This window comes from Telmatherina bonti, assembly GCF_933228915.1.
Source record: "Telmatherina bonti genome assembly, chromosome: 19".
Classification (NCBI taxonomy): domain Eukaryota; kingdom Metazoa; phylum Chordata; class Actinopteri; order Atheriniformes; family Telmatherinidae; genus Telmatherina; species Telmatherina bonti.
This window is the reverse complement of record NC_136617.1, coordinates 11,521,911-11,545,205: the sequence shown is the minus strand read 5'-3', so window position 1 is coordinate 11,545,205 and position 23,295 is coordinate 11,521,911. Positions and strand designations below refer to the sequence as shown.

Sequence of the window (23,295 nt, the reverse complement as noted above, 5' to 3'; positions counted from 1 at the left end):
TTTCATTGCAGAGATAAACTTGTAATTTTGTGGATGTGTATAATTGAAATTTTGTACTATATTTGTTTATTCTTCAGTGAGTGGCAGTGTGTTGGGTGACTTTCCTAATGTCCACTAAAGTGGCAAAATTGCAAATATACCATCCTCACTTATGAATACTCGAGAAAAAAGCCTTTAAATGGGTGTCCAATGGAGTGGACATGATGCAACAAGGCTTAAATCATCATGTTTAATTATGGACCAGTTTTAAATAATGTTTTTACACTTACAGCATAACATGCATTGAAACAAATGACTTGTTAGGTAAATGTAATATTATTGTTATAAGAGCTTCTACCTGAATCAAATGCTTTAATTTTCTGTGGAAGATTTTTGTTGATTAAACTTAATGTTAACTCAGGTACCTCAGGTGTGGCAAAAGGCATTTACTTTTCCAGCCCGGGTCCTTCGGCGAGACCCATGTCATCTTCCTTATACCATCTCAATATTTGACAACCCAGGTTCTCAGGACCCATTGCCCTGCATGTCTTAGACATGTTCTTCCTTCAGCACACCTAATTCAGAAGTTCAATGCAAGCCTGTAAACGAGACATTCCCATAATCAGGTGTGTTAAGGTGGAGTTACCTCTAAAAATGCAGACAATGAGTCTTAGACATCACCTGGTCAAACAAGATCTGCATCAGTTGCTGAGGAACAACTGAAATGAGCCGCAAAAGTCACTGATTTGCATCTCTGATGCACTTTGTTTTATTTTAATACCTTGTTTTGTTGGATCAGCACAATGACATTGTACTATTTTATTACACATCTGGTACTACCTTATTGAATTAAGTCATACATTCAAGTTAAAATGGCACAAGAAAATCAAGCCAGCTTCTTTTAACATGTTTCAAAATCTAGTTGGACTTGACCGTGATAATGAACTAACTGTAACCCAAATACACCCAACATAATTTCAGTCAACAAAATTCTCTTTTTTCAGCGTGGAAACAGGGACCTTGTTATTTTGCAAAACAAACCAAAAATGTTTCATTTATTCTTTTTTGTACTATGGTGAGACATTTCAGCTATTGTCCTCAAACCATTATTACTACTGGGTCAAGTTGGCCACATTGCACATGCATTGTTAAAGGGTATGGTGGTTCACTGGCTGAAAATGTTTCCTTTTTCAAGTTCTTCACACTAAATAGGTCAAGGCCGTAGAGTATCAGTTGGAAAATAACATGAATTTGAGTTTTTCTCAGTGACCAATAAAAGGAGGTCTGAATGAACCACAAAAAGCGGAAATGCTCACTCAAACACAAGGTCTTCAAACAATTTGCTTTTCTCTAAAAGTGAAAATATCTGCATTAAAACTCTGAAATGTTTGCAGTTGTGTCTCACTGTGGCCCTTTGCTCCCTCCAGTTGACTCAGAGTGGGTCAGCACAGCAGGCTCCTGTGCGGGGAGGTGCTTTGAGCTGGAGGTGGCCGATCCTCCAGGATGCAGATGTGACAATCTGTGTAAAACCTACTACAGCTGCTGCTCCGACTTTGATGAGCACTGTCTGAAAACAGGTCAGTTTTGTACAGCTTCACTTCTCATTATGTTTTTCTATTCTTTTTTTATTAAAGTATATAAGTAAAGATTTGATTGGTTTTCTTCTTACAATCTATAAATCTTTCAAAAACAAGCAAACCAAGTTCTCTTTCTTAACTCTCTTGAACTTCTCTATTATATCTGTAGCTATAATCCAATGTCTATTATATCTTACTTTCTGTACTTTACAGAGAGCAAAAACTTTGGAAAATAGTCATATTTATTGTAATTTGCACAGAAAAACAGATATGTGCATTTAGGATAAATCATTTTTATCCACATTTCTATATATGAACGTTATGCTGACTCATGTTTCAGACCTCTTCTAGTGGCCAACCTTATCTTCTAGTTTTTCTATTCCTAAATTAAACAGCATAATTTAAATTAGAGCATGCTTTTACAGTGTTTTTAATACTGTTAAGCTGGTTAGTAGGTAAGTGATGTATCGTAGAGTAAGTGCTTATTGCAGATTATAAGATTTTCAAAGCAATATATCATTTTTATTCTAACCACAATTTTGACTGGAGGAGGCTAAAGTAACCACCTTTCGTCTTAAAAACATTTAGGCAGCAAAAATAGGACATGTTTATGAAGCCAAGATAAAGATGTGTATGTATGTTTTCAATGATTTGTAATCCTGATGTTTTACCAATAAACCAGTGAGATTTCAGTAATGAAGTGACTTACTCCTGTTGTTCAGAGGGAGGTTTCGAGTGTACACAGGATCGCTGTGGGGAGGAGAGGAATGACAACCATGCCTGCCACTGCTCAGAGGACTGTCTGGAGAAAGGAGACTGCTGCTCCAACTACAAGTCCCTCTGCAAAGGTATTTGTCATTAGACATTTTATTTACAATAAACAAAAAGCTAAAATGAAGTTGAAGTCAGATTTAATGGAGGTCGTGACTGCAGCTTCTCTTTTCTTTATGAGGTGAGACTTCGTGGCTGCATGAAAATTGTGAAGAGATCAAGACGGCTGAATGCCCTGCAGGGTAAGACTGCTGATTAATTCAGTAGATAATTGCATAAATCATGCTCTGACTTATTGAGATGGAATAATTATCATAATCAAGAGCAAGTATTTTTTAGTCAAGAGGAACCAATTTAACAGACCTACACTTCAGACAAAATCGATGAGTACAGTGATAGTCATGTGTACAGGATGACATAACCATTACAGAGTTGAAGGACTTGCACAAAGCACACACGCACACACACACAAATGGAAAAGCGTCCAGAGTGCAGACCTCCACTAAGCACCTCATTTACATCTATATTATAAATAGGGCTTTTTAAAAATTTCTGTGCCCACAATTCTTTCCAGATCATTGCCAGAACTGAATGGAATCTAAATTAAACCAAGACTCATCCCCACAAAATAAAGTCCGCCTAGTAGTTTTTTCATAGACAGACAGACGGATAAAAGTGGGGAAAAACACGACCTTCTTGGCGGAGGTTCTAACTGACTGCATTAGCAGAGGTCAAGAGGGCTTTGGTGGGTATCACACCCCACAGACTAAAGTCTATGCTTCCTATAGCACACCTAATAAATACAGCCCAGCGATAAGTGATACGGTTTTTTTTTCTTTCTCTTTACTATTTCATCATAAATATTAGCTCATCTTGAATTTGGCGGTAGCAGCATATCACAAGGTGAGGCATGAATTCGCCACTGAGTAGGGTCGTGAAGGAGACTGGTATTGGAGATTTGGGAGAGGAACGATGTCCCATTCCGGTCTGATATAGAATTGCAGTTTCTCAGCAGTCCTGGATCTTGTTCGGCAGAATTTGTATCATGATGTGACAAATGTTTTTAATTGGCAAAATATCCGGACTGCAGGTCGATCAGTCTGATTCTTCTGCTATGAAGTCATCGTGTAACTGTACTGTAACAGATAAGGTAACTGGTTTGGTATCATTTTATTATGTCTGTATTATTATAATGTTGTAGATGTAGAGTGCATGTACGACGTGGTGGGTAGGCTCTGGGCGCATGCTCGGAAAATGCACTTTGGGGACATTTTGATGAGTGTACCCAGCCAAAAATGGGCTTTCTGTATACAGAAAGCGGAAAACACATCAAAAGGTGCCTTCAGCAGCCAATGAGTTAATTGTTTTTCCCCTTTTTTCAAATTCTGGTAACTCCAAGTAGATAAACTATAAACAAATAAGGATATTTAGTTACACTCTAGAATCAATTAATTTACCTAAAAAGAAAAAAGTCAATTTTATCTAAAAGACTTATTTAACCTCAAGACCTGGAGAAATAAAGTAGCAGGGAAAGTTCCCAGAAGATCCAAAATTTATTTTTTTTAAGGAGACGACATAGGCCTAACTTTTGGTTGTGTTTGTTTACATCTGTTGCTTTACTCATAGTGGTGTCCTGAAATCATGTACTCTTGTTTTGTGTCCATGTTTCTAGAGTTTGAAAAAGGTTTTAAAAGATCCAATATGGCAGAAGCTACAATGTAAAACCAAACTTTTCAAACCAGTGATTTCATGTTCGCAACAACCATTTTAAAATAAAAGGATAGCCCATAGTCTTCGCCCGTTCCCTTGGCAACCGTTATCTTCTACTGTTCTTAACACAAGTATTTTACTCTTCCATTCATGTATTTGAGAAAATAACTGCAAGCATTTGTCATTCTTTTTTGCTTCTTAGTTTCATCCGTCCTCCTCTCATCATGCTGTCTGTTGATGGATTCAGGGCCTCCTACCTGAAGAAGAGCAAATCTGTCATTCCCAACATTCACAAACTCAGTATGCTGTTTTTACTTCTCATTCTTCTGCCTCATCATGGAGTCATATTAAATGTGGAGTGAGATACATCCTCGCACATTTCCTTTTTATATTTAGAAATAATCCGTCTCAGTGCACATGTGTAAAGAGTGATTTCAGTTTTAGTGCTTAAAAGATTATGTTTGTCTTCTTTCAGGAACATGTGGGACATCAGCGCCATACATGCGACCAGTATACCCATCAAAAACCTTTCCAAATTTATACACCTTAGCCACAGTAAGTAAACTATCATCATGTAGAATAACTGGTTCATGTTTTGTTTGGCAAGTCTAGAATTTAAAGTACAGCAAGCCTGTTAATGAATACTCCTATGTTTAAAGCAAAGTAAACACAAGTGTTTGCTAATAGCCATGTTCAATTTTGTCCTTGTAATCTGTTCTTGTTGTGACACCGCCGCCAAACTGATTCTGTATTGATGTGTCTGTACGTTTTAATGGCACATCTTTGTATAATTATAACTTTTCTGGTATAATTACAATTGACTAATTATGTTGCAGGGTCTTTACCCAGAGTCCCATGGGATTGTGGGAAACACCATGCATGACCCGGTGTTCAATGCTACCTTCAGCCTGCGGACAAGAGAGAAACTGAACCACCGCTGGTGGGGTGGACAGCCGGTTTGTATTCTCTATTTTCCAGCTTGTTGTTGGCGAGAATCACTTAAAACTCTGATGCATGCAATATGAAAAGTGTGCTGTGGTTATACTTGTTGGCAGTCAATCATTTCATTGCCTTTACCTGGTTTCAAACATTCAGCCTAGTTTACTATAAAGAATAGAAAACACGCAGCAGCACACTTCTGTCTGGAACCAAAAATTCTACTTAATGTTTAAAATTAAAGCAGAAACTGTTCATCTGCTATTAAATAAATTCTGTACTACTATATTTGTTGGGCCACTAAAATGTAAACTGAATATCTTCCATGTTTTTGCCTACAAGCAACAACCACAGGCAACATCTAGATTCAGGTTGTTGTGAGCTACCATGCTGCAGGTTTTACTGTTTCCCTGCTACAACACACTTGATTCAAATGAAAAGGTTCTCCAACAACTTGTTGTCTTCTTCTGCACCTGCCTGTTAATGAGCCATTGATTTGGGTCAAGTGTTACAGCAGGGCAACACTAAAACCTGCAGGCTGGTTTCTCACAGGGACCATAGTTTGAAACCCCTTATCTGGGGAAACAACAGAGCAAATAACAGCAGTTTTACCACACTGACCAATCTACGCTTTCTGAAGACAACTAATCAACTTTATGCTTTGTGCCAGGGTTACTCTTGTCAGTCCGATGAGGGCTGCAATCCAGCAGGTTTTAAATGTATCCTTGCTCCAATACGGCTGATTCAAATCAATGACTTTGTGTAGAACCTGATTGGATAGTTAGATCTATTTAATTTGATTCAGGTGTGTTGACGCAGGAATACATGGAAAACCTGCTGGATTGCTGCCCCCACAGGGCCAGTTTAAAGTTAGGAGAGATAAAAAAAAAAAAACATGTTGGCCTGTAGGTCCTGCCAACCAGTATTGAGGAGCATTGACTTAATGCACCTCAGAAGTCACTAACTCAGCACGTTTCAAATAATTTTGTGTTGCTTGAACAACACCATTTCTGTTAATATTTGTTAAGCAGTTTCTGTCTAGTTTCACCAGTTTCAACTAGTTTTTAACTGAATCAGTTCTACAGTCTTGACAAGTTCAAGTTTTAGACTTGTTTTAAATGGTCTGGACCAGTTTTTAACAATTTGAAGCAAGTTTCAACAGTTTTGAGTAGTTTCAACTGTTTGGGGCTGGTTTCAGAAGTTTTTTATTTGGTTTCAAATGGTTTTTAATGTGTTTGGTTATATTTTAGACTGAACAAAAAAGATTTAACATATGGCATATGGAAAATACAAGTCAGCTATTAGAAAGTAGATTGCTAATCATTTCCTTCTGTTCCACAGATCTGGATTACGGCAGAGAAGCAGGGAGTAAAAGCAGCCACTTTCTTCTGGCCTTGGTACTTAAGTTAGTACTGGAATATTTTTCAGTAGCTTTAGACATTTGACTGTTTGTAGGCTTAGTAGGAAATCCATTTCCAATCTACAATACTTCTGTGAACCTTTGTCTGACCTAATTCAACCGCAACTTGCTCCTGGAGCAACACAACCCTGGTATGCTGTACTGCCAGCTGACCAAAGCAAACTGCCGGCATTTTAAAAGAGGTGCAAATGCCCTTTACATGGTAATCCATTCATTCCTTTTCCAAACCACTTAGTCCAATTCAAGGTTACAAGGAAGCTGGAGTCTATTTCAGCAATTAGCAGGTAAGAGGGAGGGTACACCCTGGACAGGTCATCATCCATCACAGGGCTACATGGTAATATTTTTGATTGATTCTGTCTTTAAAAATTAGAACTAGTGACTGATCCTAAAGGTTAAAAAATACAGCTTTGAGAAGACAATATGAAATAATCATTTATAAGTTGTGTTTAGAACAATACTTTCAATGCTAAAAATCCCAAACACCAAATATAAAATTCAGTAATATATCTCATGCTCTGCGATGGACTGGCTAGCTGTCCAGGGTGTACCCTGCCTTCGCCCAAAGACAGCTGGGATAGGCTCCAGCTTCCCCACGACCCTGAATTGGATTAAGCAGTTTGGAAAATGAATGAATGAATGAATATCTCATGTTGTCAGCAGGAGTATTTCATTGTCATGGTATGTGGTGGAGTGGATCCAAACGCAGGCTGATGAAACAGACTGGAACAGGAATAAAGTTTGAATCAAAACAGAACTAAAAAAAGAAAACTGAAGAAACACAACAGTAACATAACATGACAATAAACTGGCACAGACAAATAAAACCAAGTTTATATACACAGAACTAACGGCGCAGCAGGTGAAACAAATGAGCAAATCACACCAGGTTTACCAATGAAGGAGAAGTAGAAGCCAAAACAGAAGGGTAAGAACTACTAAATAAAACATGAAACCAGACAGAAAACTACGGAAGCTTAGAGCTGTCATCCTCATAAAAAAAAAGTTTGGGCCTTATTACGTTATAACGTGATAGTTTTATTGTAAAAACGTGAAACGTGTCACGTTATAACTTGATAAGTTTATTGTAAAAACGTTAAACATATCATGTATCCTAAAACGTGAACTTGGTGATTTTTGACTTAAGACGAGGAAATTGTGTGCAGGGTGGATAGGATATCACAAGTGGTTCATTTACAGGACTTGATAGAGTTTTTCTTCATACTTGGGTTGAGACATTGTGAAATTATGGTGCTTTGGAACACTTTCGATCACATTGTAATAAATATGCGTAGTTTAAGGACTGTTTTAAAAGGCATGGGTCTGTACAGAAGGAAAAATTAGTCCAATCCCCATGACGTGGCATCATTTCTCATTGAAACTTGAGCGTCACAAGAATCGCTATGAATGCAAACATCATCTTAGGTGCATTCAAGTGCCATCTATCCATCCGTCTTCTACCGCTTATCGAGGGTCTGATCACGGGGGCAGCAGCCTAAGTAGGGAAGCCCAGACTTCCCTCTCCCTCCAGCGTTCAAGTGGTTATACGTTTTTACAATAAAACTATCACGTTATAACGTAATAAGGCGCAAACATTTTTATTTTTTTATGAGGATGACAGCTCTACGCTTCCGTGGAAAACAAATGACCATAAACCAAGATTACAATACAGCAATGCAGATCATGACAGTGTACCTGCTTTAATACATCTGACTGAATACTGCAGGGATCCCCAACTCTGTTCCTCGAGGACAGGTGTCCTGCGGGTTTTCCAAGTCTCCCCGCTACAACAAACCGGATTCAAATCAATGTGTATTTAGCAGACATTTGAAATGAATTAAAAACACTTAACGTTAAAAGGAGCATTGTGCAACTGTATTTTGCATGAATAGCTTCCAAAACCATGTCTGTAAATGCAAATGTAGTGGCCAGTAACCAGAACTGGGTATTAATCACACAAACAAAAAGCTTCAAGTCTTCATAGATATGTTCACCGTGACACATTCTCTCATGGAAACATGGACTTGCATGACTTAATAAGCACGAGGGTAGAGAAAGACTGACCAGCAAAAACCCAAAACACACAGATCAAAGGGCAATAACTCCAAACACAGTTGCAACCGAAAGATTTAAGATTTGCAACAAAGCGTTGTCCCGCGACCCTACATCGGACTAAACGGTTAGGATAATGAATGAATGAATGAACAAAGAGTTGTAATTAACTAACAAAGAAGAAAAGGGAAGAAAGACAGATGGTGGTGTCATTTATAATTCATATCAATATCAATATAACATAATAGCAATATCAATGATATCAGCTGCAATTTCGCTTATATTTATTGTTTTAAACTGGCCTTTTATTAAATCCGGAGCAATCTGCATCTCAGATTGCAAATCAGTTGCCTCATCAAATTGGTCATATTAAGGAATTTTTTTCAGTAAAACTTTAAACTATATATTTTTTCAGGGTGATTCCTCTTGAAAGGAGGATCTTGACCATCCTGCGTTGGCTGAATTTGCCTGATGACGAAAGGTGAATTTCTTCTTCATATACTTGAGACATGACCTCTCTTTTCAACAGCTGGACTTAGTTGAAAGGGTTCATGCATGGTTTATACACAAATTGTCAGTTTTATTTGTCAACCAAATTGATAATTAGTTTAATATCTAATCACTTTTGTGTTAAATATTCCAGTCTTCAATACAATGAATGTGACTATTGCTCTTTCTAAACTTGCTTTATTATGATAGAAAACATAATTCCACCTTGAAGTAAAAAAAGAGTTTTACAAAAAAATTCAACATTTCTATTACTATATTAGTATATACTGTAAATTTTCCAGCACTACTTCATATCCATTTAGTGATCAGCACAGTTCTTTTGTCAGTGAACTAATTCATTCCTTCTGCTTAAGTGTGTGGAAATTGGAGGGTCTAGTGAGTTTGACTGAGCAGCTTCAAGGACAAACTGTTCCTCGTGCTGGAAACGTATGTTTTAAAATGTAAATAAGATATGCTAAACTGGAATGATTAAGGTTTTGTTTCCTTTAATATTTAGTTGAGATTACCTTTGCTGTTGATGGGGATTGTATTTAGTATTGCACCACCGTTTGTTACTGAAGGGTCTCGAAGGGAAAAGGTGTTTTTGGTTACTTGCATCAACACGTAACTGTAGTTTCTGAACTAAACAAGTCTTCTGATACAACACACACTGTTCCACACAAAGACAATGTACTGCCCTCACAATGCACAATGAGTTTTATCTTGAATGATCAAGCTACACTTTACAGTTCAATTGCTGTTGCTCTTTCCAGGCCTTATGTTTATGCTGTCCATTCAGAGCAGCCAGACACCTTTGGACATCGCTTGGGACCACTCAGCAATGAGGTAAATGCTGGATATGAAAATGACAGAGGAGATGCTGAAAATGTCTATCCATCCATCCGTCCGTCCGTCCGTCCATCCATCCATCCATCCATCCATCTGTTCATCCATCCATCCATCTGCTGCTTAACTAAAGTTGGCTGGATAGGACAGTCACTTAAGGCTTAGACTCAGAGTACTTTATAGTCAATTTTATTCTCAAAAATGGAAATTTGTCATCACTTTTGGTATAGAGACAATTTGCATATTGTGTCCAAAGTCAGTCCTCGAGGGCAGATGTCCTGCAGGTTTTCCATGTATCTCTTTTGCGACACACCTGGCTCACATTATTTGGATCCAACAGTCAAAGTTTTACACAGTGACCGATTCATTTGAGTCAGGTGTGTTGGAACAGAGATACATGAAAAATCTACAAGATGTGGTCCTTTAAGACTGGAACTGGACACTCCTAATATAACACAACAGCAAGTAAAAGAAACTGTACATCTCACTGAGCTGAACAGCAGTGAGGCAAAAATATAAAGCAGAGAAACCAAAACATTCCTTTCCTCAGTTCTTTTTAGGGAATCTCAAAGTGTTCCCAGGCCAGCGGAGAAATAACTCATGTTGTGGGGCCTCCTCCTGGTGGGACATACCTGTAACACCTCACCGGGGAGGAGTCAAGGAGGCATCCTAGCTAAATGCTCAAGCCACCTCTTCTCCTAGATGGCCAAGTTTCTCATGCAGTCTCTAAAGAAGCCACTTTTAGCAGCAATTTTGTTCTGTCAGTCATGCACAGCTCGTGACCAGAAGTAAAGGTGGGAATGCAGTTTAGTTGGTAAATGTAAAGCCTCACCTTACTGTTCCGCTTGTTTTCAACCACATCAGACCCTTTCGGAGCCCTCACCACTGCAACCTTATCACAGCCTTGCTTGGGCAAATAAAATCACATCATCTGCAAAAAGCAGAGAATCACTGCATGCAGGAGCCTTCAGTTATCGTGTCTTAAATTTACCCCAGTTTTTCATTTGTCATTTGCTCTTAGTTGGACAACCCTCTGAGGGAGATTGATAACATCATTGGACAACTGATGAATGGACTGAAGCAGATGAACCTGCACCGATGTGTCAATGTCATTATTGTAGGAGACCACGGTACTGTATGATCCCTGATATTTTTAGTTTTTTATTCAATTTTATCTGAGTAACGTGACAGATACATATAGACATTTAAGTTATGAGCTCGTAAGGTTTTTAGTCTCCATCTCAACATGAGCATTCTGGAAGGCATTAATATAGTCGATGCTTTAAAAAATTAAAAGTTGAATTTTACGAGTCTTGCATTCATAAATGAAACATGGCTGTATTTTTTAACAGGTATGGAAGAGGCCCACTGTGACAGGACAGAGTTTCTCAGCAGCTATCCTCTCAACATAGATGAGATAATTCTGATTCCTGGCTCACTGGGCAGAATACGTCCCCGTGACCCAAAATCCACCACATGTATGACACCACAGACTGGTTTTACTGTTTGATTGTGTTAGATGTGTTTGGAATATGAAACAAACAACTCCAATTTTTCAATCTCCTTTTTCAGATGACCCAAAAGTTGTGGTTGCAAACCTCACTGTGAGTAACACAGACATGTCAGCCCAGACATAAACCCAATTTATCTGCTTTGTTTTAACTAGTTTATTCAGTGGTCCCTTCACTGATCTGTTGATGGGGGAAGTAAAGGGAAGGTTAGGTCACTGAACTTTATATTTGCCGTTTCAGTGTAAAATGCCAACTCAGCACTTCAAGCCGTACCTAAAGCAATATTTACCTAAGAGACTTCACTATGCCAACAACCGCAGGATTGAAGATGTCCATCTGCTGATGGAGAAGAAGTGGCACATTGCCAGGTAACCCGAGAAATACTTCAGATCTGGTAAAGATTAAGTTTGAATCTACATGAACCACCATCTAATTAATACTGAGACTGTAGATGAAGGAATAAAAACACCACACATCATAATGCTTCCTCCATCTGTTATTTGTTAGATTGAGGTTCATTTGGTTAGGTCCAAAAATGCTTGAGGGCAGTTAGGCAATAATGGCAGTTAATATTTGTTCACACTTTGGCTCCAGAAGTAAAAGAATAATCCCGTTTCTCAATTTTCTGTCACATCAGAAAAGGTTTCTTTCCAATCGATTCTGCTCAAACAGAAAAAAAAATTAATTGCTGAAAATTTGTGTTTCAGGAAAATGCCGGAAAAGCTGAGGACGAGATGTGGTTTCTTTGGTGACCATGGCTTTGACAACAAGATAACCAGCATGAGGGTACTGTATCATGAAGTGTTTTACTATGTCCCCTCTGATTCCATGTCGAGTTTTCAAGGATTATTAGAAATCTTCTCTGATGATAATTGCAATCTAATTTGCTGGATGCTAGCAAGTGGGATTAGCCTACAAGCTGACAATGGAAACATTTGATGACACATTGTAAAAAGGCTGGCCTTTATGATTCTTTGGCCAAATCTATATATAGGTCTAAAAGGAAAATTCTTGCAAAGTTTTAATACCATAAACATTAATTCTGTTTCACCACTATTTGAAAATTCCTTGATGAAGAAATAGTTTCTGTGTGAATTGACTTGTGTGGACACCAGGGGTGCCAAAGACCAGTCTTACAGTTCTACCATCCTGCAACTGTTAAATACATCCCTTCTCCAACACACCTTCTCCAACATCTATTGAATCAATAGATGAAATCTGTCTAAGGCATGTAATTCAGCTCTGCAGAAACCTCATAATGAGACATTCATTTGAATTAGGTGTATTGGACAAGGGTTACATCTACAACTCGCAGGATGGTACATCTTAAGGACCAAACTTGGGCACCACTGTGTTAGACTAACCTTGGTAATAAAATGATCACAAATAGCGTGAAATGATTTCATACTAAAAAATTACTTTCAATTGAATTCAGCTTCTTTTCTACAGAATTAGTTGGACATAAAATTACACTTTACTTTAAAATTACACTATGCTCTGAACTTCCACATCATGTCTGTTTTTTTCCCTACAGACTATCTTTTTGGGTCATGGACCAAGCTTCAAATTTCAGAAAATTGTGCCAGAGTTTGATAATATAGAATTATACAACATCATGTGTGGTGAGATTACTCTTGTTTTGCCTTGAAAATGAGAAACAGTGCAGCCCCATATGTGTACGTGTATGTGTATGTGTATATGTATGTGTGTGTGTGTGTGTGTGTGTGTGTGTGTGTGTGTGTGTGTGTTCACAAAAATGTTAGATTTGTTCTTGTTCTCATAAGTTCTGTTCAGCTAAAGAAATAAGAACTGCTAATTGATTCTCAGCTGCTCTGTACTGTGCAGAAAAGCTTTTAATTATCTCAGTTACCCATGCATACTATTTAACAGAGGAAAACAGGCTTTTTATCATTTTGGCTTGGTAGCCGTCTCGTCTGCATGCAACACTTTTCATAAATTAAAGTTCATACAGTTATTTTTAATTGCTGATGCTTTGGGAGGATTCCTAGATTTTAAAATAGCAGATGATGTTATCTGATTTATGCGACAAACCGTTGTCTTTGTTTTCACATCAGACTTGTTGGGATTAAAGCCGGCACCAAACAATGGGACATATGGCAGCCTGAATGACATGCTGAAAGACCCACCATTCCATCCCACCATGCCGGAGGAAGTCACGCCTCCGTCACCACCGTCTGACTCTGACAGCACACCCATGACCCATGATCTGGGCTGCAGCTGTGATGATGAGGTCAGAGCACAGGACAGTGATACCATAAAAAATCTTCGCAAAGTTCATCAGACTGTGTTATAGATGAACCTTTTATGTTCTCCTGTTTCAGAACAAGGTGGAAGAGATCATGGAAGCTTTTAGTCCTGCACCAGATGGAGGCTACAATTTAAGTGAGTTTTTACTTTTTTATAAGATAAAAATATTACCAAACAAAGGAAGGTTGTGTTTGGTTGGTAGTTTTTACTCGTTAATATTACCAGCTGGTGTTTAATTATACATCTCTGGGAAGCTTTATTCTGCACCTTTACAATAAAGCATAACTTGTGACACGTTATTGAGGAAAATACTTAAGTGTGTTGATCACGGCTGAAAGAAATTGTGCCAAAATCCCCTGCAATAGTCCCTTATTTCTTTTGACTTTAGTTCTGAGTTACTTTGGTGGATTACATTTTTTGCACTCTAGCACAGAAATGGGAGAACAAGGCAAAACAACAATACATTTTGGCCATTTTTACACTTCTGCTTCCGTTTACACTGACAGAGATCTCAGTCGTGTGTAGAAGATTCATATGCAGCCACAACAGCTTAGCTCCTGTTCCTCATGCTGCTCTCTAGTCTGGTCAGATTTTGCAACACATGAGCCATTTCTCAAGCAGAAATTTTCCCAAACTGATTGAGCAAGTATTCAACTGGATTGCAGTCAAGACTCACAGCAGGTCATTTCATCCTTTATCACACTCAAAACGTCTGAAAGTTGCCCGATTATCCTCAAGATAGTTTCCAAATTCTGGAGATAAGGGATCGCCACAAGCTTCACAATCTCATCCCGATATGTCTGTATATAAACTAGCTGCCAGTCATACATGTGTAACTGGCAAACATCTGGCAGCACAACAGTGAATAAAAGCAGAATAGTTTTTTGGAACACATACTTGGAGGCATTGCTCACATGTTGAGCTGCGTTGCCCATTCAACAAAAGGGAGAGCCTTACAACTAATATGTCTTTGTAACCTGATCAGATTCACACTGTCTGCAGTTATTAAGTTTCTGATTGTCTTTTCTGTCAGACAACATTTTCATGACCTTGACATGTTTTGACGATCTGTAGGGTTCCTCAGAAGGGTTGTGATGCGACTGTGATGTGTATGTTAAGCTGTTTAAATGATTCATTTGGGATGAGGAAAAATGAAAACAAGAATAAATGCGTAAGAGAGACAGGAGCGTGATACACAAAAACAGCAGAACAAAAAGCAAAAAAACAAGACTGAGTCACCTATAATAGATCATTACAAATGGGAAAATCACATCAAGAATGAGGATGGAGAAAAGGTCCTCTACACAGAAAGCAACAAGTACCAACCATTTGGTGAGGGACCATACACTTGTCCCACACCTGGGATGCTGTTCCACACAGAGTTCTAGACAGCAGGGGGCATAGTCATCCCGTGGTCTCGAAAGGTCGCCTTTTTGTATGGAGTTAGCATGTTCTCTCCTAGATTCTTTCCAGATAGTCCGGCTTCCTCCCACCGTCCAAATACATGCATGTTAGGTTAATTATTTACTCTAAATTGTCCCTTGGAGTGAGTGTGAGTGTGAATGGTTGTCTCTGTGTTGGCCCTGCGATGGACTGGTGACATGTTCCAGGGTGTACCCTTCCTCTCGCCCAATGATTGCTGGGATTGGCTTCAGCTCCCCAGGACCATTGATTGAACGAAGCGGTTCGGAAAATGAATGCTTAATGCTTAGCTTGATCTGAAATTAGAAACATTTCTATTCTACTGGGAGAGGACAGTGACCCACCATAAGTTACAAGGTTTGATGAATATGGAAATTTTGTACATCATCGCCTTCACATCTACCACTTTTATAAAAGACTGATTGACGACAGGCTGAAGAGAAACAGAAAAGTAAAACTAATTTTGCATCTAAATTTTTTCCTTGAGAAGTGTGTTGGCGTCCTTGCTGAATATACAGAATGCAAATCAAGCATATCATAGCTTATTGTGTGTGTGTGTTTCCAGACAGCACACATCTACCATTTGGTCGACCGGCTGTGATGTTTGAAACTCAGTACAGTCTTCTTCATCATGTGGAGTTCATCAGTGGATACAGCAAAGAACTCGCCATGCCACTATGGACGTCATACACACTACCTCGCCAGGTACACACGGACACCCACATAACTGTTAAAAATGACATAAAAAAACTACATTGTAAATAAAAACTTTAACCGTCTGTCTTATTACCCAGCTTGAAGTGTTTTTCTTGATTTAATTACTACAGTTAGTAACTGTGTAAGTGTGTGTTCATGAGATCCTAAAATGACATTAAAAGAAGTGGAAAATGTAGCAATCTGCCAAAAACAACAAAAAAGAAAGTCTAATTTGAAATAATAATCACATAACTTTTTAAAATTGTGCCACTTGTTGGAACATTTAAGTGTTTATATAGTAAACTAACAGTAATCAGGGATGCTGGAATAAATTTTGGCCTTTGACTGGGCATCAAACAGTGTAAAGCCCCATCATGCTGTTGTCAGATAAACTTCTCAGTGGCGTCTGTTTGTCACCATCCATTATTTGTGGGCACTGCAGTCACATCTATGTGTCACCAGGTTTGCTTTAAGTTCCCTAGAAAAGTTGGTTAAAACATTATGTTCATTTCACACAGAGCAATGTAAGACATTTTCCTAAACTATGGAATGAGCTGCCTTTATATATTAGATAGGCCTCCTCTGTATTTCTCTATGAATGTCTGCTGAAGACCCATCTGTTTACGCTGGCTTGTACATAATGACAAGTTGTCATTTTTAATCTAATTTTATTTTGATTGATAATTTACTCTTATTTCTAGTATTTTACCTTTTAATTTCCTCTTACATGTTATTTATCCCATTTAGTTTTAATTCTGCACATTGTGGCACTTTGGTTAACTTTGTTGTTTTTAAAGTGTGTGCATTGCATTGCATTGCATATTGAAATAAGAATTTGATGGCAAATATACAAAGTTTCAAGGGTGGAAGGTTACATAGTGCCTCTTTAAAGTAGCTTTTGAAATTACAAGATTCAGTGGTGTTGCTTCTCATTGACCTTGACAAGCGTGACGTCATAGTTTCGCCACATTTACCCATAAAGACCCAACCCATGAAAAAATGATCAGATAAGTCCAATATTTTGAATATGAGGACTTTATTTGTCCCTTTAACAAAAGGTAAATAAAAAAAAAAAACAAAAAAAAAAACAAAAAACTTTTTTTTAGGGATATTCACCTTTTATTACCATGTGACAGGTCACAGGTCAAACTTTTTACAGTGTAATCTTCTGCTTTCTTGTGTCTGTTAAGAGGCAGAAGACAAGTATCAAGTTGTGCTCCACAGGATTTTGAGCAACATATGTACTGCAAAGTGATGCCAAATCTCTCAAACTATCATATATGTTCTTATGGGTTAAATTGTATTTATTTTATGTGCTTATAGCAGATAGTTTAGAACTTTATAAGCAGCAGTGCTGATCAAATCCCCTGAATGATCACCTGATGACTGTTACAGCATCACATCCGTCTTAATCCTAAAATCTTTGTTTCAGTGCACTGAAAATTTCATACCTATGCTGTAAACATGCTACCTTCTAACCTGTGTGTAACAAACAAACAGGTAAATAGATTACGCTGATTTTCTATTAATTTATTAAAAGCTGTGTTAGTATGAGTACTTTTCTGAGATGAAACAGCCACAGCTGCTCACCCACTCCGGCCTGAGTGTCCCTAAAGCCAAAATTTCTACTAGAAACCATAAACTCAGTGATATGTAGCTACAAGAGTTGAGTCACTTGCAAATTTTCAGACTTCCTGATCCAGCTCCTGACTCTCAACCTTTTTATTCATTTAAAATGGGTGTCAGGTTTTAAAAAGTGAAAGTAGACCATGTTGACAACACACTGTGTGGCTGTTCCCTGTGAGTGACTTGTGTGTTTCAGCCTGAGCAGAAACATGGAAAGTGCACAGACATACTGTGAAAGTGCATGTTTATCTGATGTTTACGGGAACATTTTTACAAAACACAGCTGCTTGTGTGTAAAACTTGTGTATGAACATTAACAAAAACACAAACAGGCCTGACTGTGAACATTGCACTAATTATAACACAGCATCTCCTTTTCACTCCTATTTAGGGTTTTATTTACTATTTTAATTTCTCATAATTTAAGTTTGTAGATGTGTTCAAAAGCAGATAGGAGACCAACCAAACTGATAAATGTATGACAATATTTTATTCAACAGACTGAATTTTTTTTTAAACAGTTACAGACTCCACCTTTATCTCTGTCTTGCTGTCTTCATCTTACAGGAAGACACAACCCCAGTTCCAGAGATTTCACCTGGTTTTAAATGCATCCGAGTTGACCCCAGAGTTTCAGCTGATAAAAGTCAGAGCTGCACCACCTACAACCAGAACAGCCGCCTCACTCACGGCTTCCTCTTCCCGCCAGGTAAATTTGCAGCTTGATCTGCAAAGGAAATGAAATGCTGCTCAGTTGTGTAAAGATGGATGATACAAACTGAAAACACTCAAGCAGACAAACTGTTATTCAAAGCTTATTTTACATTTTTATATTGACAGAACTGGCAACTTCTCCCGAGTCCAGATATGACGCTTCTCTCATCACCAACACCGTTCCCATGTACCCCGCCTTCAAAAGTGAGTCCTTTCATCAAGATGCAAGAGAAATCAGGTCCTCAAGTCATAAAAGGACCTGAAGTGTGAATGTTTTGTCAGTGTCATGTTTAATAAAAAGTTTTCCCTTACATATTACATATAAACAAGTCAGACTCTCACAAAATATCAGAGTGGGAACAGCTTTAGGCCTGGGCTCATTCATCAGTAAAGCTGATGAATGAGCGACATCAGAGGAAATGTGGGGATTGAGGATCCTATCTGTACAAAATGGATAACTGAATCTACAGGAATCAGTCACCTTTGGCACATTTCAGTGATAAGAGTTTAAAGGAGGTTTTTATTTTCCAAGTCGTTTTGTTTTATCCGGCTCTAATAGATTTAATTGTCCATTCTGTCTTCCTTTACTCGAAAGGCATTCAGCGGTGTCACACGAGACAAAGAACAGAAAAGTGGTGATGTCAGGTCTGAGCGAGGACAGCCTGATACCTATTGTTTATGTGGAAAAAGAGGACTTATCAGGACAAAACAGTCACTCTCTGAACCGCTGGCTCATGCACAGATAGATAATGTATCATTGTTATTAGATGTGTGTGAAGGTCTTCGCAATTTACAGTTTTGTATCAAGGCTTTAAAATACTTTTGATAGTTCAGGGTTAAGTAAAAACAGCAGATGCATGTTTTGGCTGCTATTAGTCAGGACTCAAAGTCTTTGCTTTTGAAATGCTGCGATTGCTCATGGTGAGATTTAAAGTTCTTATTGGTTTTACATTTTGCAGCAAAACTTCTTATTTCTCCATCTTCGGATGGAATTGATGTTTTCTGCAGTTTCACCTATATTAAGATAATGTAGCCATAATATAATTAATGGAAATCTTCTATTGTTTGTGAAGTACTGAGGTAAATTTGAGACCTTTTTTCAACTTAGATGCAGGTTTATACATGATTCTTGAAGCATATTTGAAATGTACCGATAAGCTCATTTCCAGGGAGAAGAGGTTTGAATTGCAGAATGAATGAACGTACGCTTCATCTTTTCATTGAAGACAAAAATTTTGCATAATTTATATTCTCCTTTTTTCTGTAACTTTTGTTGGTTAGATACAGTTAATGCTGAATATGTTCTTCATTTTGATCTGACAGAGCAAATATTAGCCAAATGTTATATCTTATTATTCCAGTTTATATATTGTCTTCTCATTTTTTTTTTTTAAAATCATTCAGGAACAAGAAATCTGATGTTTATATCTCCTCAGATGGCATCAAATTCTGAAAACTGCATGAGATGTGCTCATTATACATTGAAGAAAATAACTTTGTTGTGTTTATAAATCTACATAAGAAGACTTTTATTGTTGGAAATTTGTTTATTATAGGACTTTGCCTCAAGCTGCTAATCCTAAAGGACAAATTACATGTCATGTGGAAACATACAAATGAAAGAAATATCTATATCTACCTATCAAGACAGACAGACAGATATAGAGCCCAACTTACATTGTATGTTATAAATCAGAGGTGGAGAACTCCTTGAGAGCTGCAGTCCTGCAAGCAGTGGGAGTTTCCATGCTGCAACGCACCAGACTGTTAGTTAACTATAGAATGAAAGAAAAAAAAGAACAACTGCATTTGCATGAAAACTCAAATCAAATTAAAAACTAAAAAAGAGTAAAGCATAACAGTAATATTAGCTAAAAGATAGCTTTATCCCTACGCTTTGGGGATAAAGCTGTTCTTTAGTATGTTCATCAATAAATCAGAACGCTGTCTTTTATGCACCAGAGAGAGCTGATCAGCATTTTCTGTTGGATATCTTTTCCAATGTAGTGTCTTCAAGTAGAACCGTCTTGATGACATGTGCATATCATTTTGGATTTAGGAACAATCTTAAATATTTGTATTCTAAAATAGCTTGTATTTGTGTGTGTGTTTATATAGGAATATGGAGTTACCTGCAAGGGACGCTGCTGAGACATTATGCAGAGGAGAATAATGGTATCAATGTTTTTGTGGGACCTATCTTTGACAACAACTACGACGGCCTTCGAGACACCACAGAGGAGATTAAGGAGTAAGTTCCCTGCAGAATCATGTGAGGATGGAGAAATATTTGGATGATTAGAAAATGCGCCTCTGAATTTTTTTGCCCAAACAGGCCTGTTAAGGTCATGGTGAACGCAACACCATGATTGAAAAGGAAATGACTGAATTCCCCCTTTTTTTTTTTTTTTTTTTTTTTTTTTTTCTTGTCCAGCATTTAAGCAAGCGGAACGATGGTCTGGATGTTGTATTCTGCTGAGCAAATTTACTTTGCCAAAGGGGAGCTTTATATCTATAAAGCTATAAAGCTCCCCTTGCCATTCTGGATTCTTGTTTTATTTTTATTTTAATTTTGCATAATTGTTGATATTACAGAGTTTGCACTGTTGGACCGGACTAGAGAGCATAGGAGGATAGAAGAAGGGCAGAAAGAAAACAGAAAGAGAAAACAACTTGTAGAGAGAGAAAGAACGAGAAAAAAACCTACATCCATTTGCATATACATATGCATTTACACGCACACACACCCGCCTATATATACACACATACATCCACATATACACTTTAGAATTGTGTTCCCCCTGCAGGAGGACGAGGCCATCAACTATCAGGAGATCCAGAAACCCATCTGAATTTCCCCTTCTAAGACGCTGATAGTGTTATGTTTCAGCATATTTACTCTAACAAAATTTAAGGAAGAAATAAACAAATAATCAATGCAGTATCTGCGTAATAGATTAAAAAATATTTTGTTTATGTAGTTAATTCATAGTGAAAGAAAAAGACTACAGATGGAAAAAAGCCCCAGCGCTAACTGAGCTAACAGTCATAGTTGTTTATATATATTTTATATTAATAAAAGTATAATGTTTTTCCACAATACTTGCCAAATAGAGCAAGCTGCCAGAAACTACCGCCGTCATCAAAAAAAAAAAAGCAGATTTCTACTTGAGTGTTTCTGACCTGGAGTTTCGCGTCCAGGTTCGCAGTTGATGGCCCACCTGTGCCCACCCACTTCTACACCGTTGTGACGAGCTGTCAGGAGCGGAACCAGACGGTGGAGGACTGTGATGGAGAGCTCAGGGTCTTTTCCTTCCTCCTTCCAAACAAACCAGACAACAGCGAAGCATGCAATGTGAGTACTAAATCATTCCAGCAGGGGGCAGCGCTGTCACGGCACAAATTTCAATTCACACTAAATACCCCCAACATAATAAAATGATTTATTATGATTTTAGTTGTTTGGACATTTAGCTATATTTTAATTCAGCTGACACACATGAAATAGATTAATAAAAAAAAAAAATAAAAAAAAATAAAAAAAATCAGAAAATCAAATCCAAAAGTAGATAAAACAATGGAAATGCTGTTTCACCTAATTCCATCAATGTTTTATGACTACAATATAGAATAAAAAAAGACAGTCCAATGTTAAAATCTGTTATGGTTCATTGCCTTTGTCACTGTTAAACTCTGACATGGTTAGCAGCTGACCTCTGCTGCTTTTCAGATGAAAAGTTAGTCATTCCCTGCAGGACAAGGGGAAATTTGTAGTGATGTGAGCACAATCAGAGCATATTATTGTTGCTATTTATGGAAAAGTTTATGGTCAAAGGTTTGTTTAAACAAACTTGTAACAGATAACAATTTCTGCTTTTTCAGATCATTCCACCCATGAAAGTAGATGTTCCTCAGTTACATGTTATTCTTTATGACTGTAGCAGGAGCTGACTGTGTGCTACATGACCTCATAAACACTTAGGTCAGGAGAGAGCATAAAGGCAAAGAGAAACGTCAGCAATGCAGATAAAAGCAGTTTCAGTGAGTCAGCTTTGTTAACCTTATAAAGCTTGAGTTTCCCTAACTGGGTGTCATTGAGAACAAAAGGCCAGATATATTGGCTCCAAAATGGCCATTTTGAAACTTTTACCTGGACTGTCTGTACTAAAACCTGTATGACATTGTTCTGTTTCATTATTACAAGGTGTATATTTTTCCAGAATTTTTGTGTGAGCCTGATATTTATATTTATTTATATATGCATTTTTCTTCATTTTGTGCTTTGTACCATTTTTTTTTTTTTTTTACAAGAAACAAAAACACTGATAATTACACATAATAAACACATATCTTTTTATTACACCACATAGTACACCAGAAGTATTCAAATGGATGCTGTGGTTGCTGTCATGCCTTTTGGCCAAGGACAGTACTAATTCTATTTTGTTCATGATGTACACAAATAAGGTTAAAAAAAACAAGAGTTCATAGTTAATAAATATTAAGAATGAGTTCATGCTTAAAAGGGTTAAATATGTTAAAATCGAAAATTAGACAGCGTAAGACATCTGTATTGCAAACAATCTTTGTGATATCTAGATTACTAGAGCGAGTGAGCGCTCTTAACATAGAAAAAGGTCTTTGGCGTATTTTGCCTGGTACGATGAAAGTAAAGCAGCAGCTCATATACACGCTAAATGTACCCTCATACGCTTGTACCTTGGGAAACTTTCGTCTTTTTACAAAAGAAACAATGGAAATGCAAATATATTTCATAAAGATCTTCAGTAAGAAACAAGAAAAGCAAGCCTTGTGTGGAGAACTTTTTTTTTTTTAAATATTTGCTGCTTTGTTCGCTGGCTGTCTAACTTTACATAGGCACGTGTTGTGAGGACAGCATAGTTGCAGAAATATTCTCATTTGATCATTTTTTTCAGTTTCTAATTTTTAAATGGAGACCAAAAAATAGACACATGGCTCCTTCATGTTGCCAAAGTCTGGACATCAGAATGCAAACAAGTTTCACTGGGATGACAAAGACTGTTGGGAACTTATGCACACAAGAAGATAAAACCAAGAACTCAACCATGAACATCAAATTGATTAAAATCATACATATTATAGACATATTAATTTTGTGGTAGCTGGAAATTTTGTAGTTTAAATGTTTTTAATACCCTAAACATATAAGCCTGAACACCAGCACAAAACCTACACAGCTGTGGCAGGAACGAGCATATATTCTGTGCTTTAAGAGGTCAAATGAAAACATCAAGGT

At 37.6% G+C, this 23,295-nt stretch overlaps 1 protein-coding gene across 1 annotated transcript in view; it reads left to right on the top strand.

The window, feature by feature from the left end:
• enpp2l (ectonucleotide pyrophosphatase/phosphodiesterase 2-like) overlaps window positions 1-23,295 on the top strand; it is a 40,421-nt gene that overhangs the window by 8,860 nt on the left and 8,266 nt on the right. Inside the window, exons 3-24 of the mRNA XM_079258559.1 lie at window positions 1,407-1,556; window positions 2,279-2,404; window positions 2,509-2,569; window positions 4,240-4,337; window positions 4,513-4,592; window positions 4,874-4,993; window positions 6,315-6,370; window positions 8,861-8,926; window positions 9,708-9,780; window positions 10,802-10,910; window positions 11,133-11,258; window positions 11,353-11,384; window positions 11,532-11,659; window positions 11,999-12,077; window positions 12,826-12,913; window positions 13,367-13,542; window positions 13,634-13,694; window positions 15,547-15,686; window positions 17,871-18,012; window positions 18,144-18,221; window positions 20,136-20,268; window positions 21,219-21,372. Coding sequence (XP_079114685.1) covers window positions 1,407-1,556; window positions 2,279-2,404; window positions 2,509-2,569; window positions 4,240-4,337; window positions 4,513-4,592; window positions 4,874-4,993; window positions 6,315-6,370; window positions 8,861-8,926; window positions 9,708-9,780; window positions 10,802-10,910; window positions 11,133-11,258; window positions 11,353-11,384; window positions 11,532-11,659; window positions 11,999-12,077; window positions 12,826-12,913; window positions 13,367-13,542; window positions 13,634-13,694; window positions 15,547-15,686; window positions 17,871-18,012; window positions 18,144-18,221; window positions 20,136-20,268; window positions 21,219-21,372 — 2,276 coding nt within the window. The remainder of the gene's footprint in view (window positions 1-1,406; window positions 1,557-2,278; window positions 2,405-2,508; window positions 2,570-4,239; window positions 4,338-4,512; window positions 4,593-4,873; window positions 4,994-6,314; window positions 6,371-8,860; window positions 8,927-9,707; window positions 9,781-10,801; window positions 10,911-11,132; window positions 11,259-11,352; window positions 11,385-11,531; window positions 11,660-11,998; window positions 12,078-12,825; window positions 12,914-13,366; window positions 13,543-13,633; window positions 13,695-15,546; window positions 15,687-17,870; window positions 18,013-18,143; window positions 18,222-20,135; window positions 20,269-21,218; window positions 21,373-23,295) is intronic.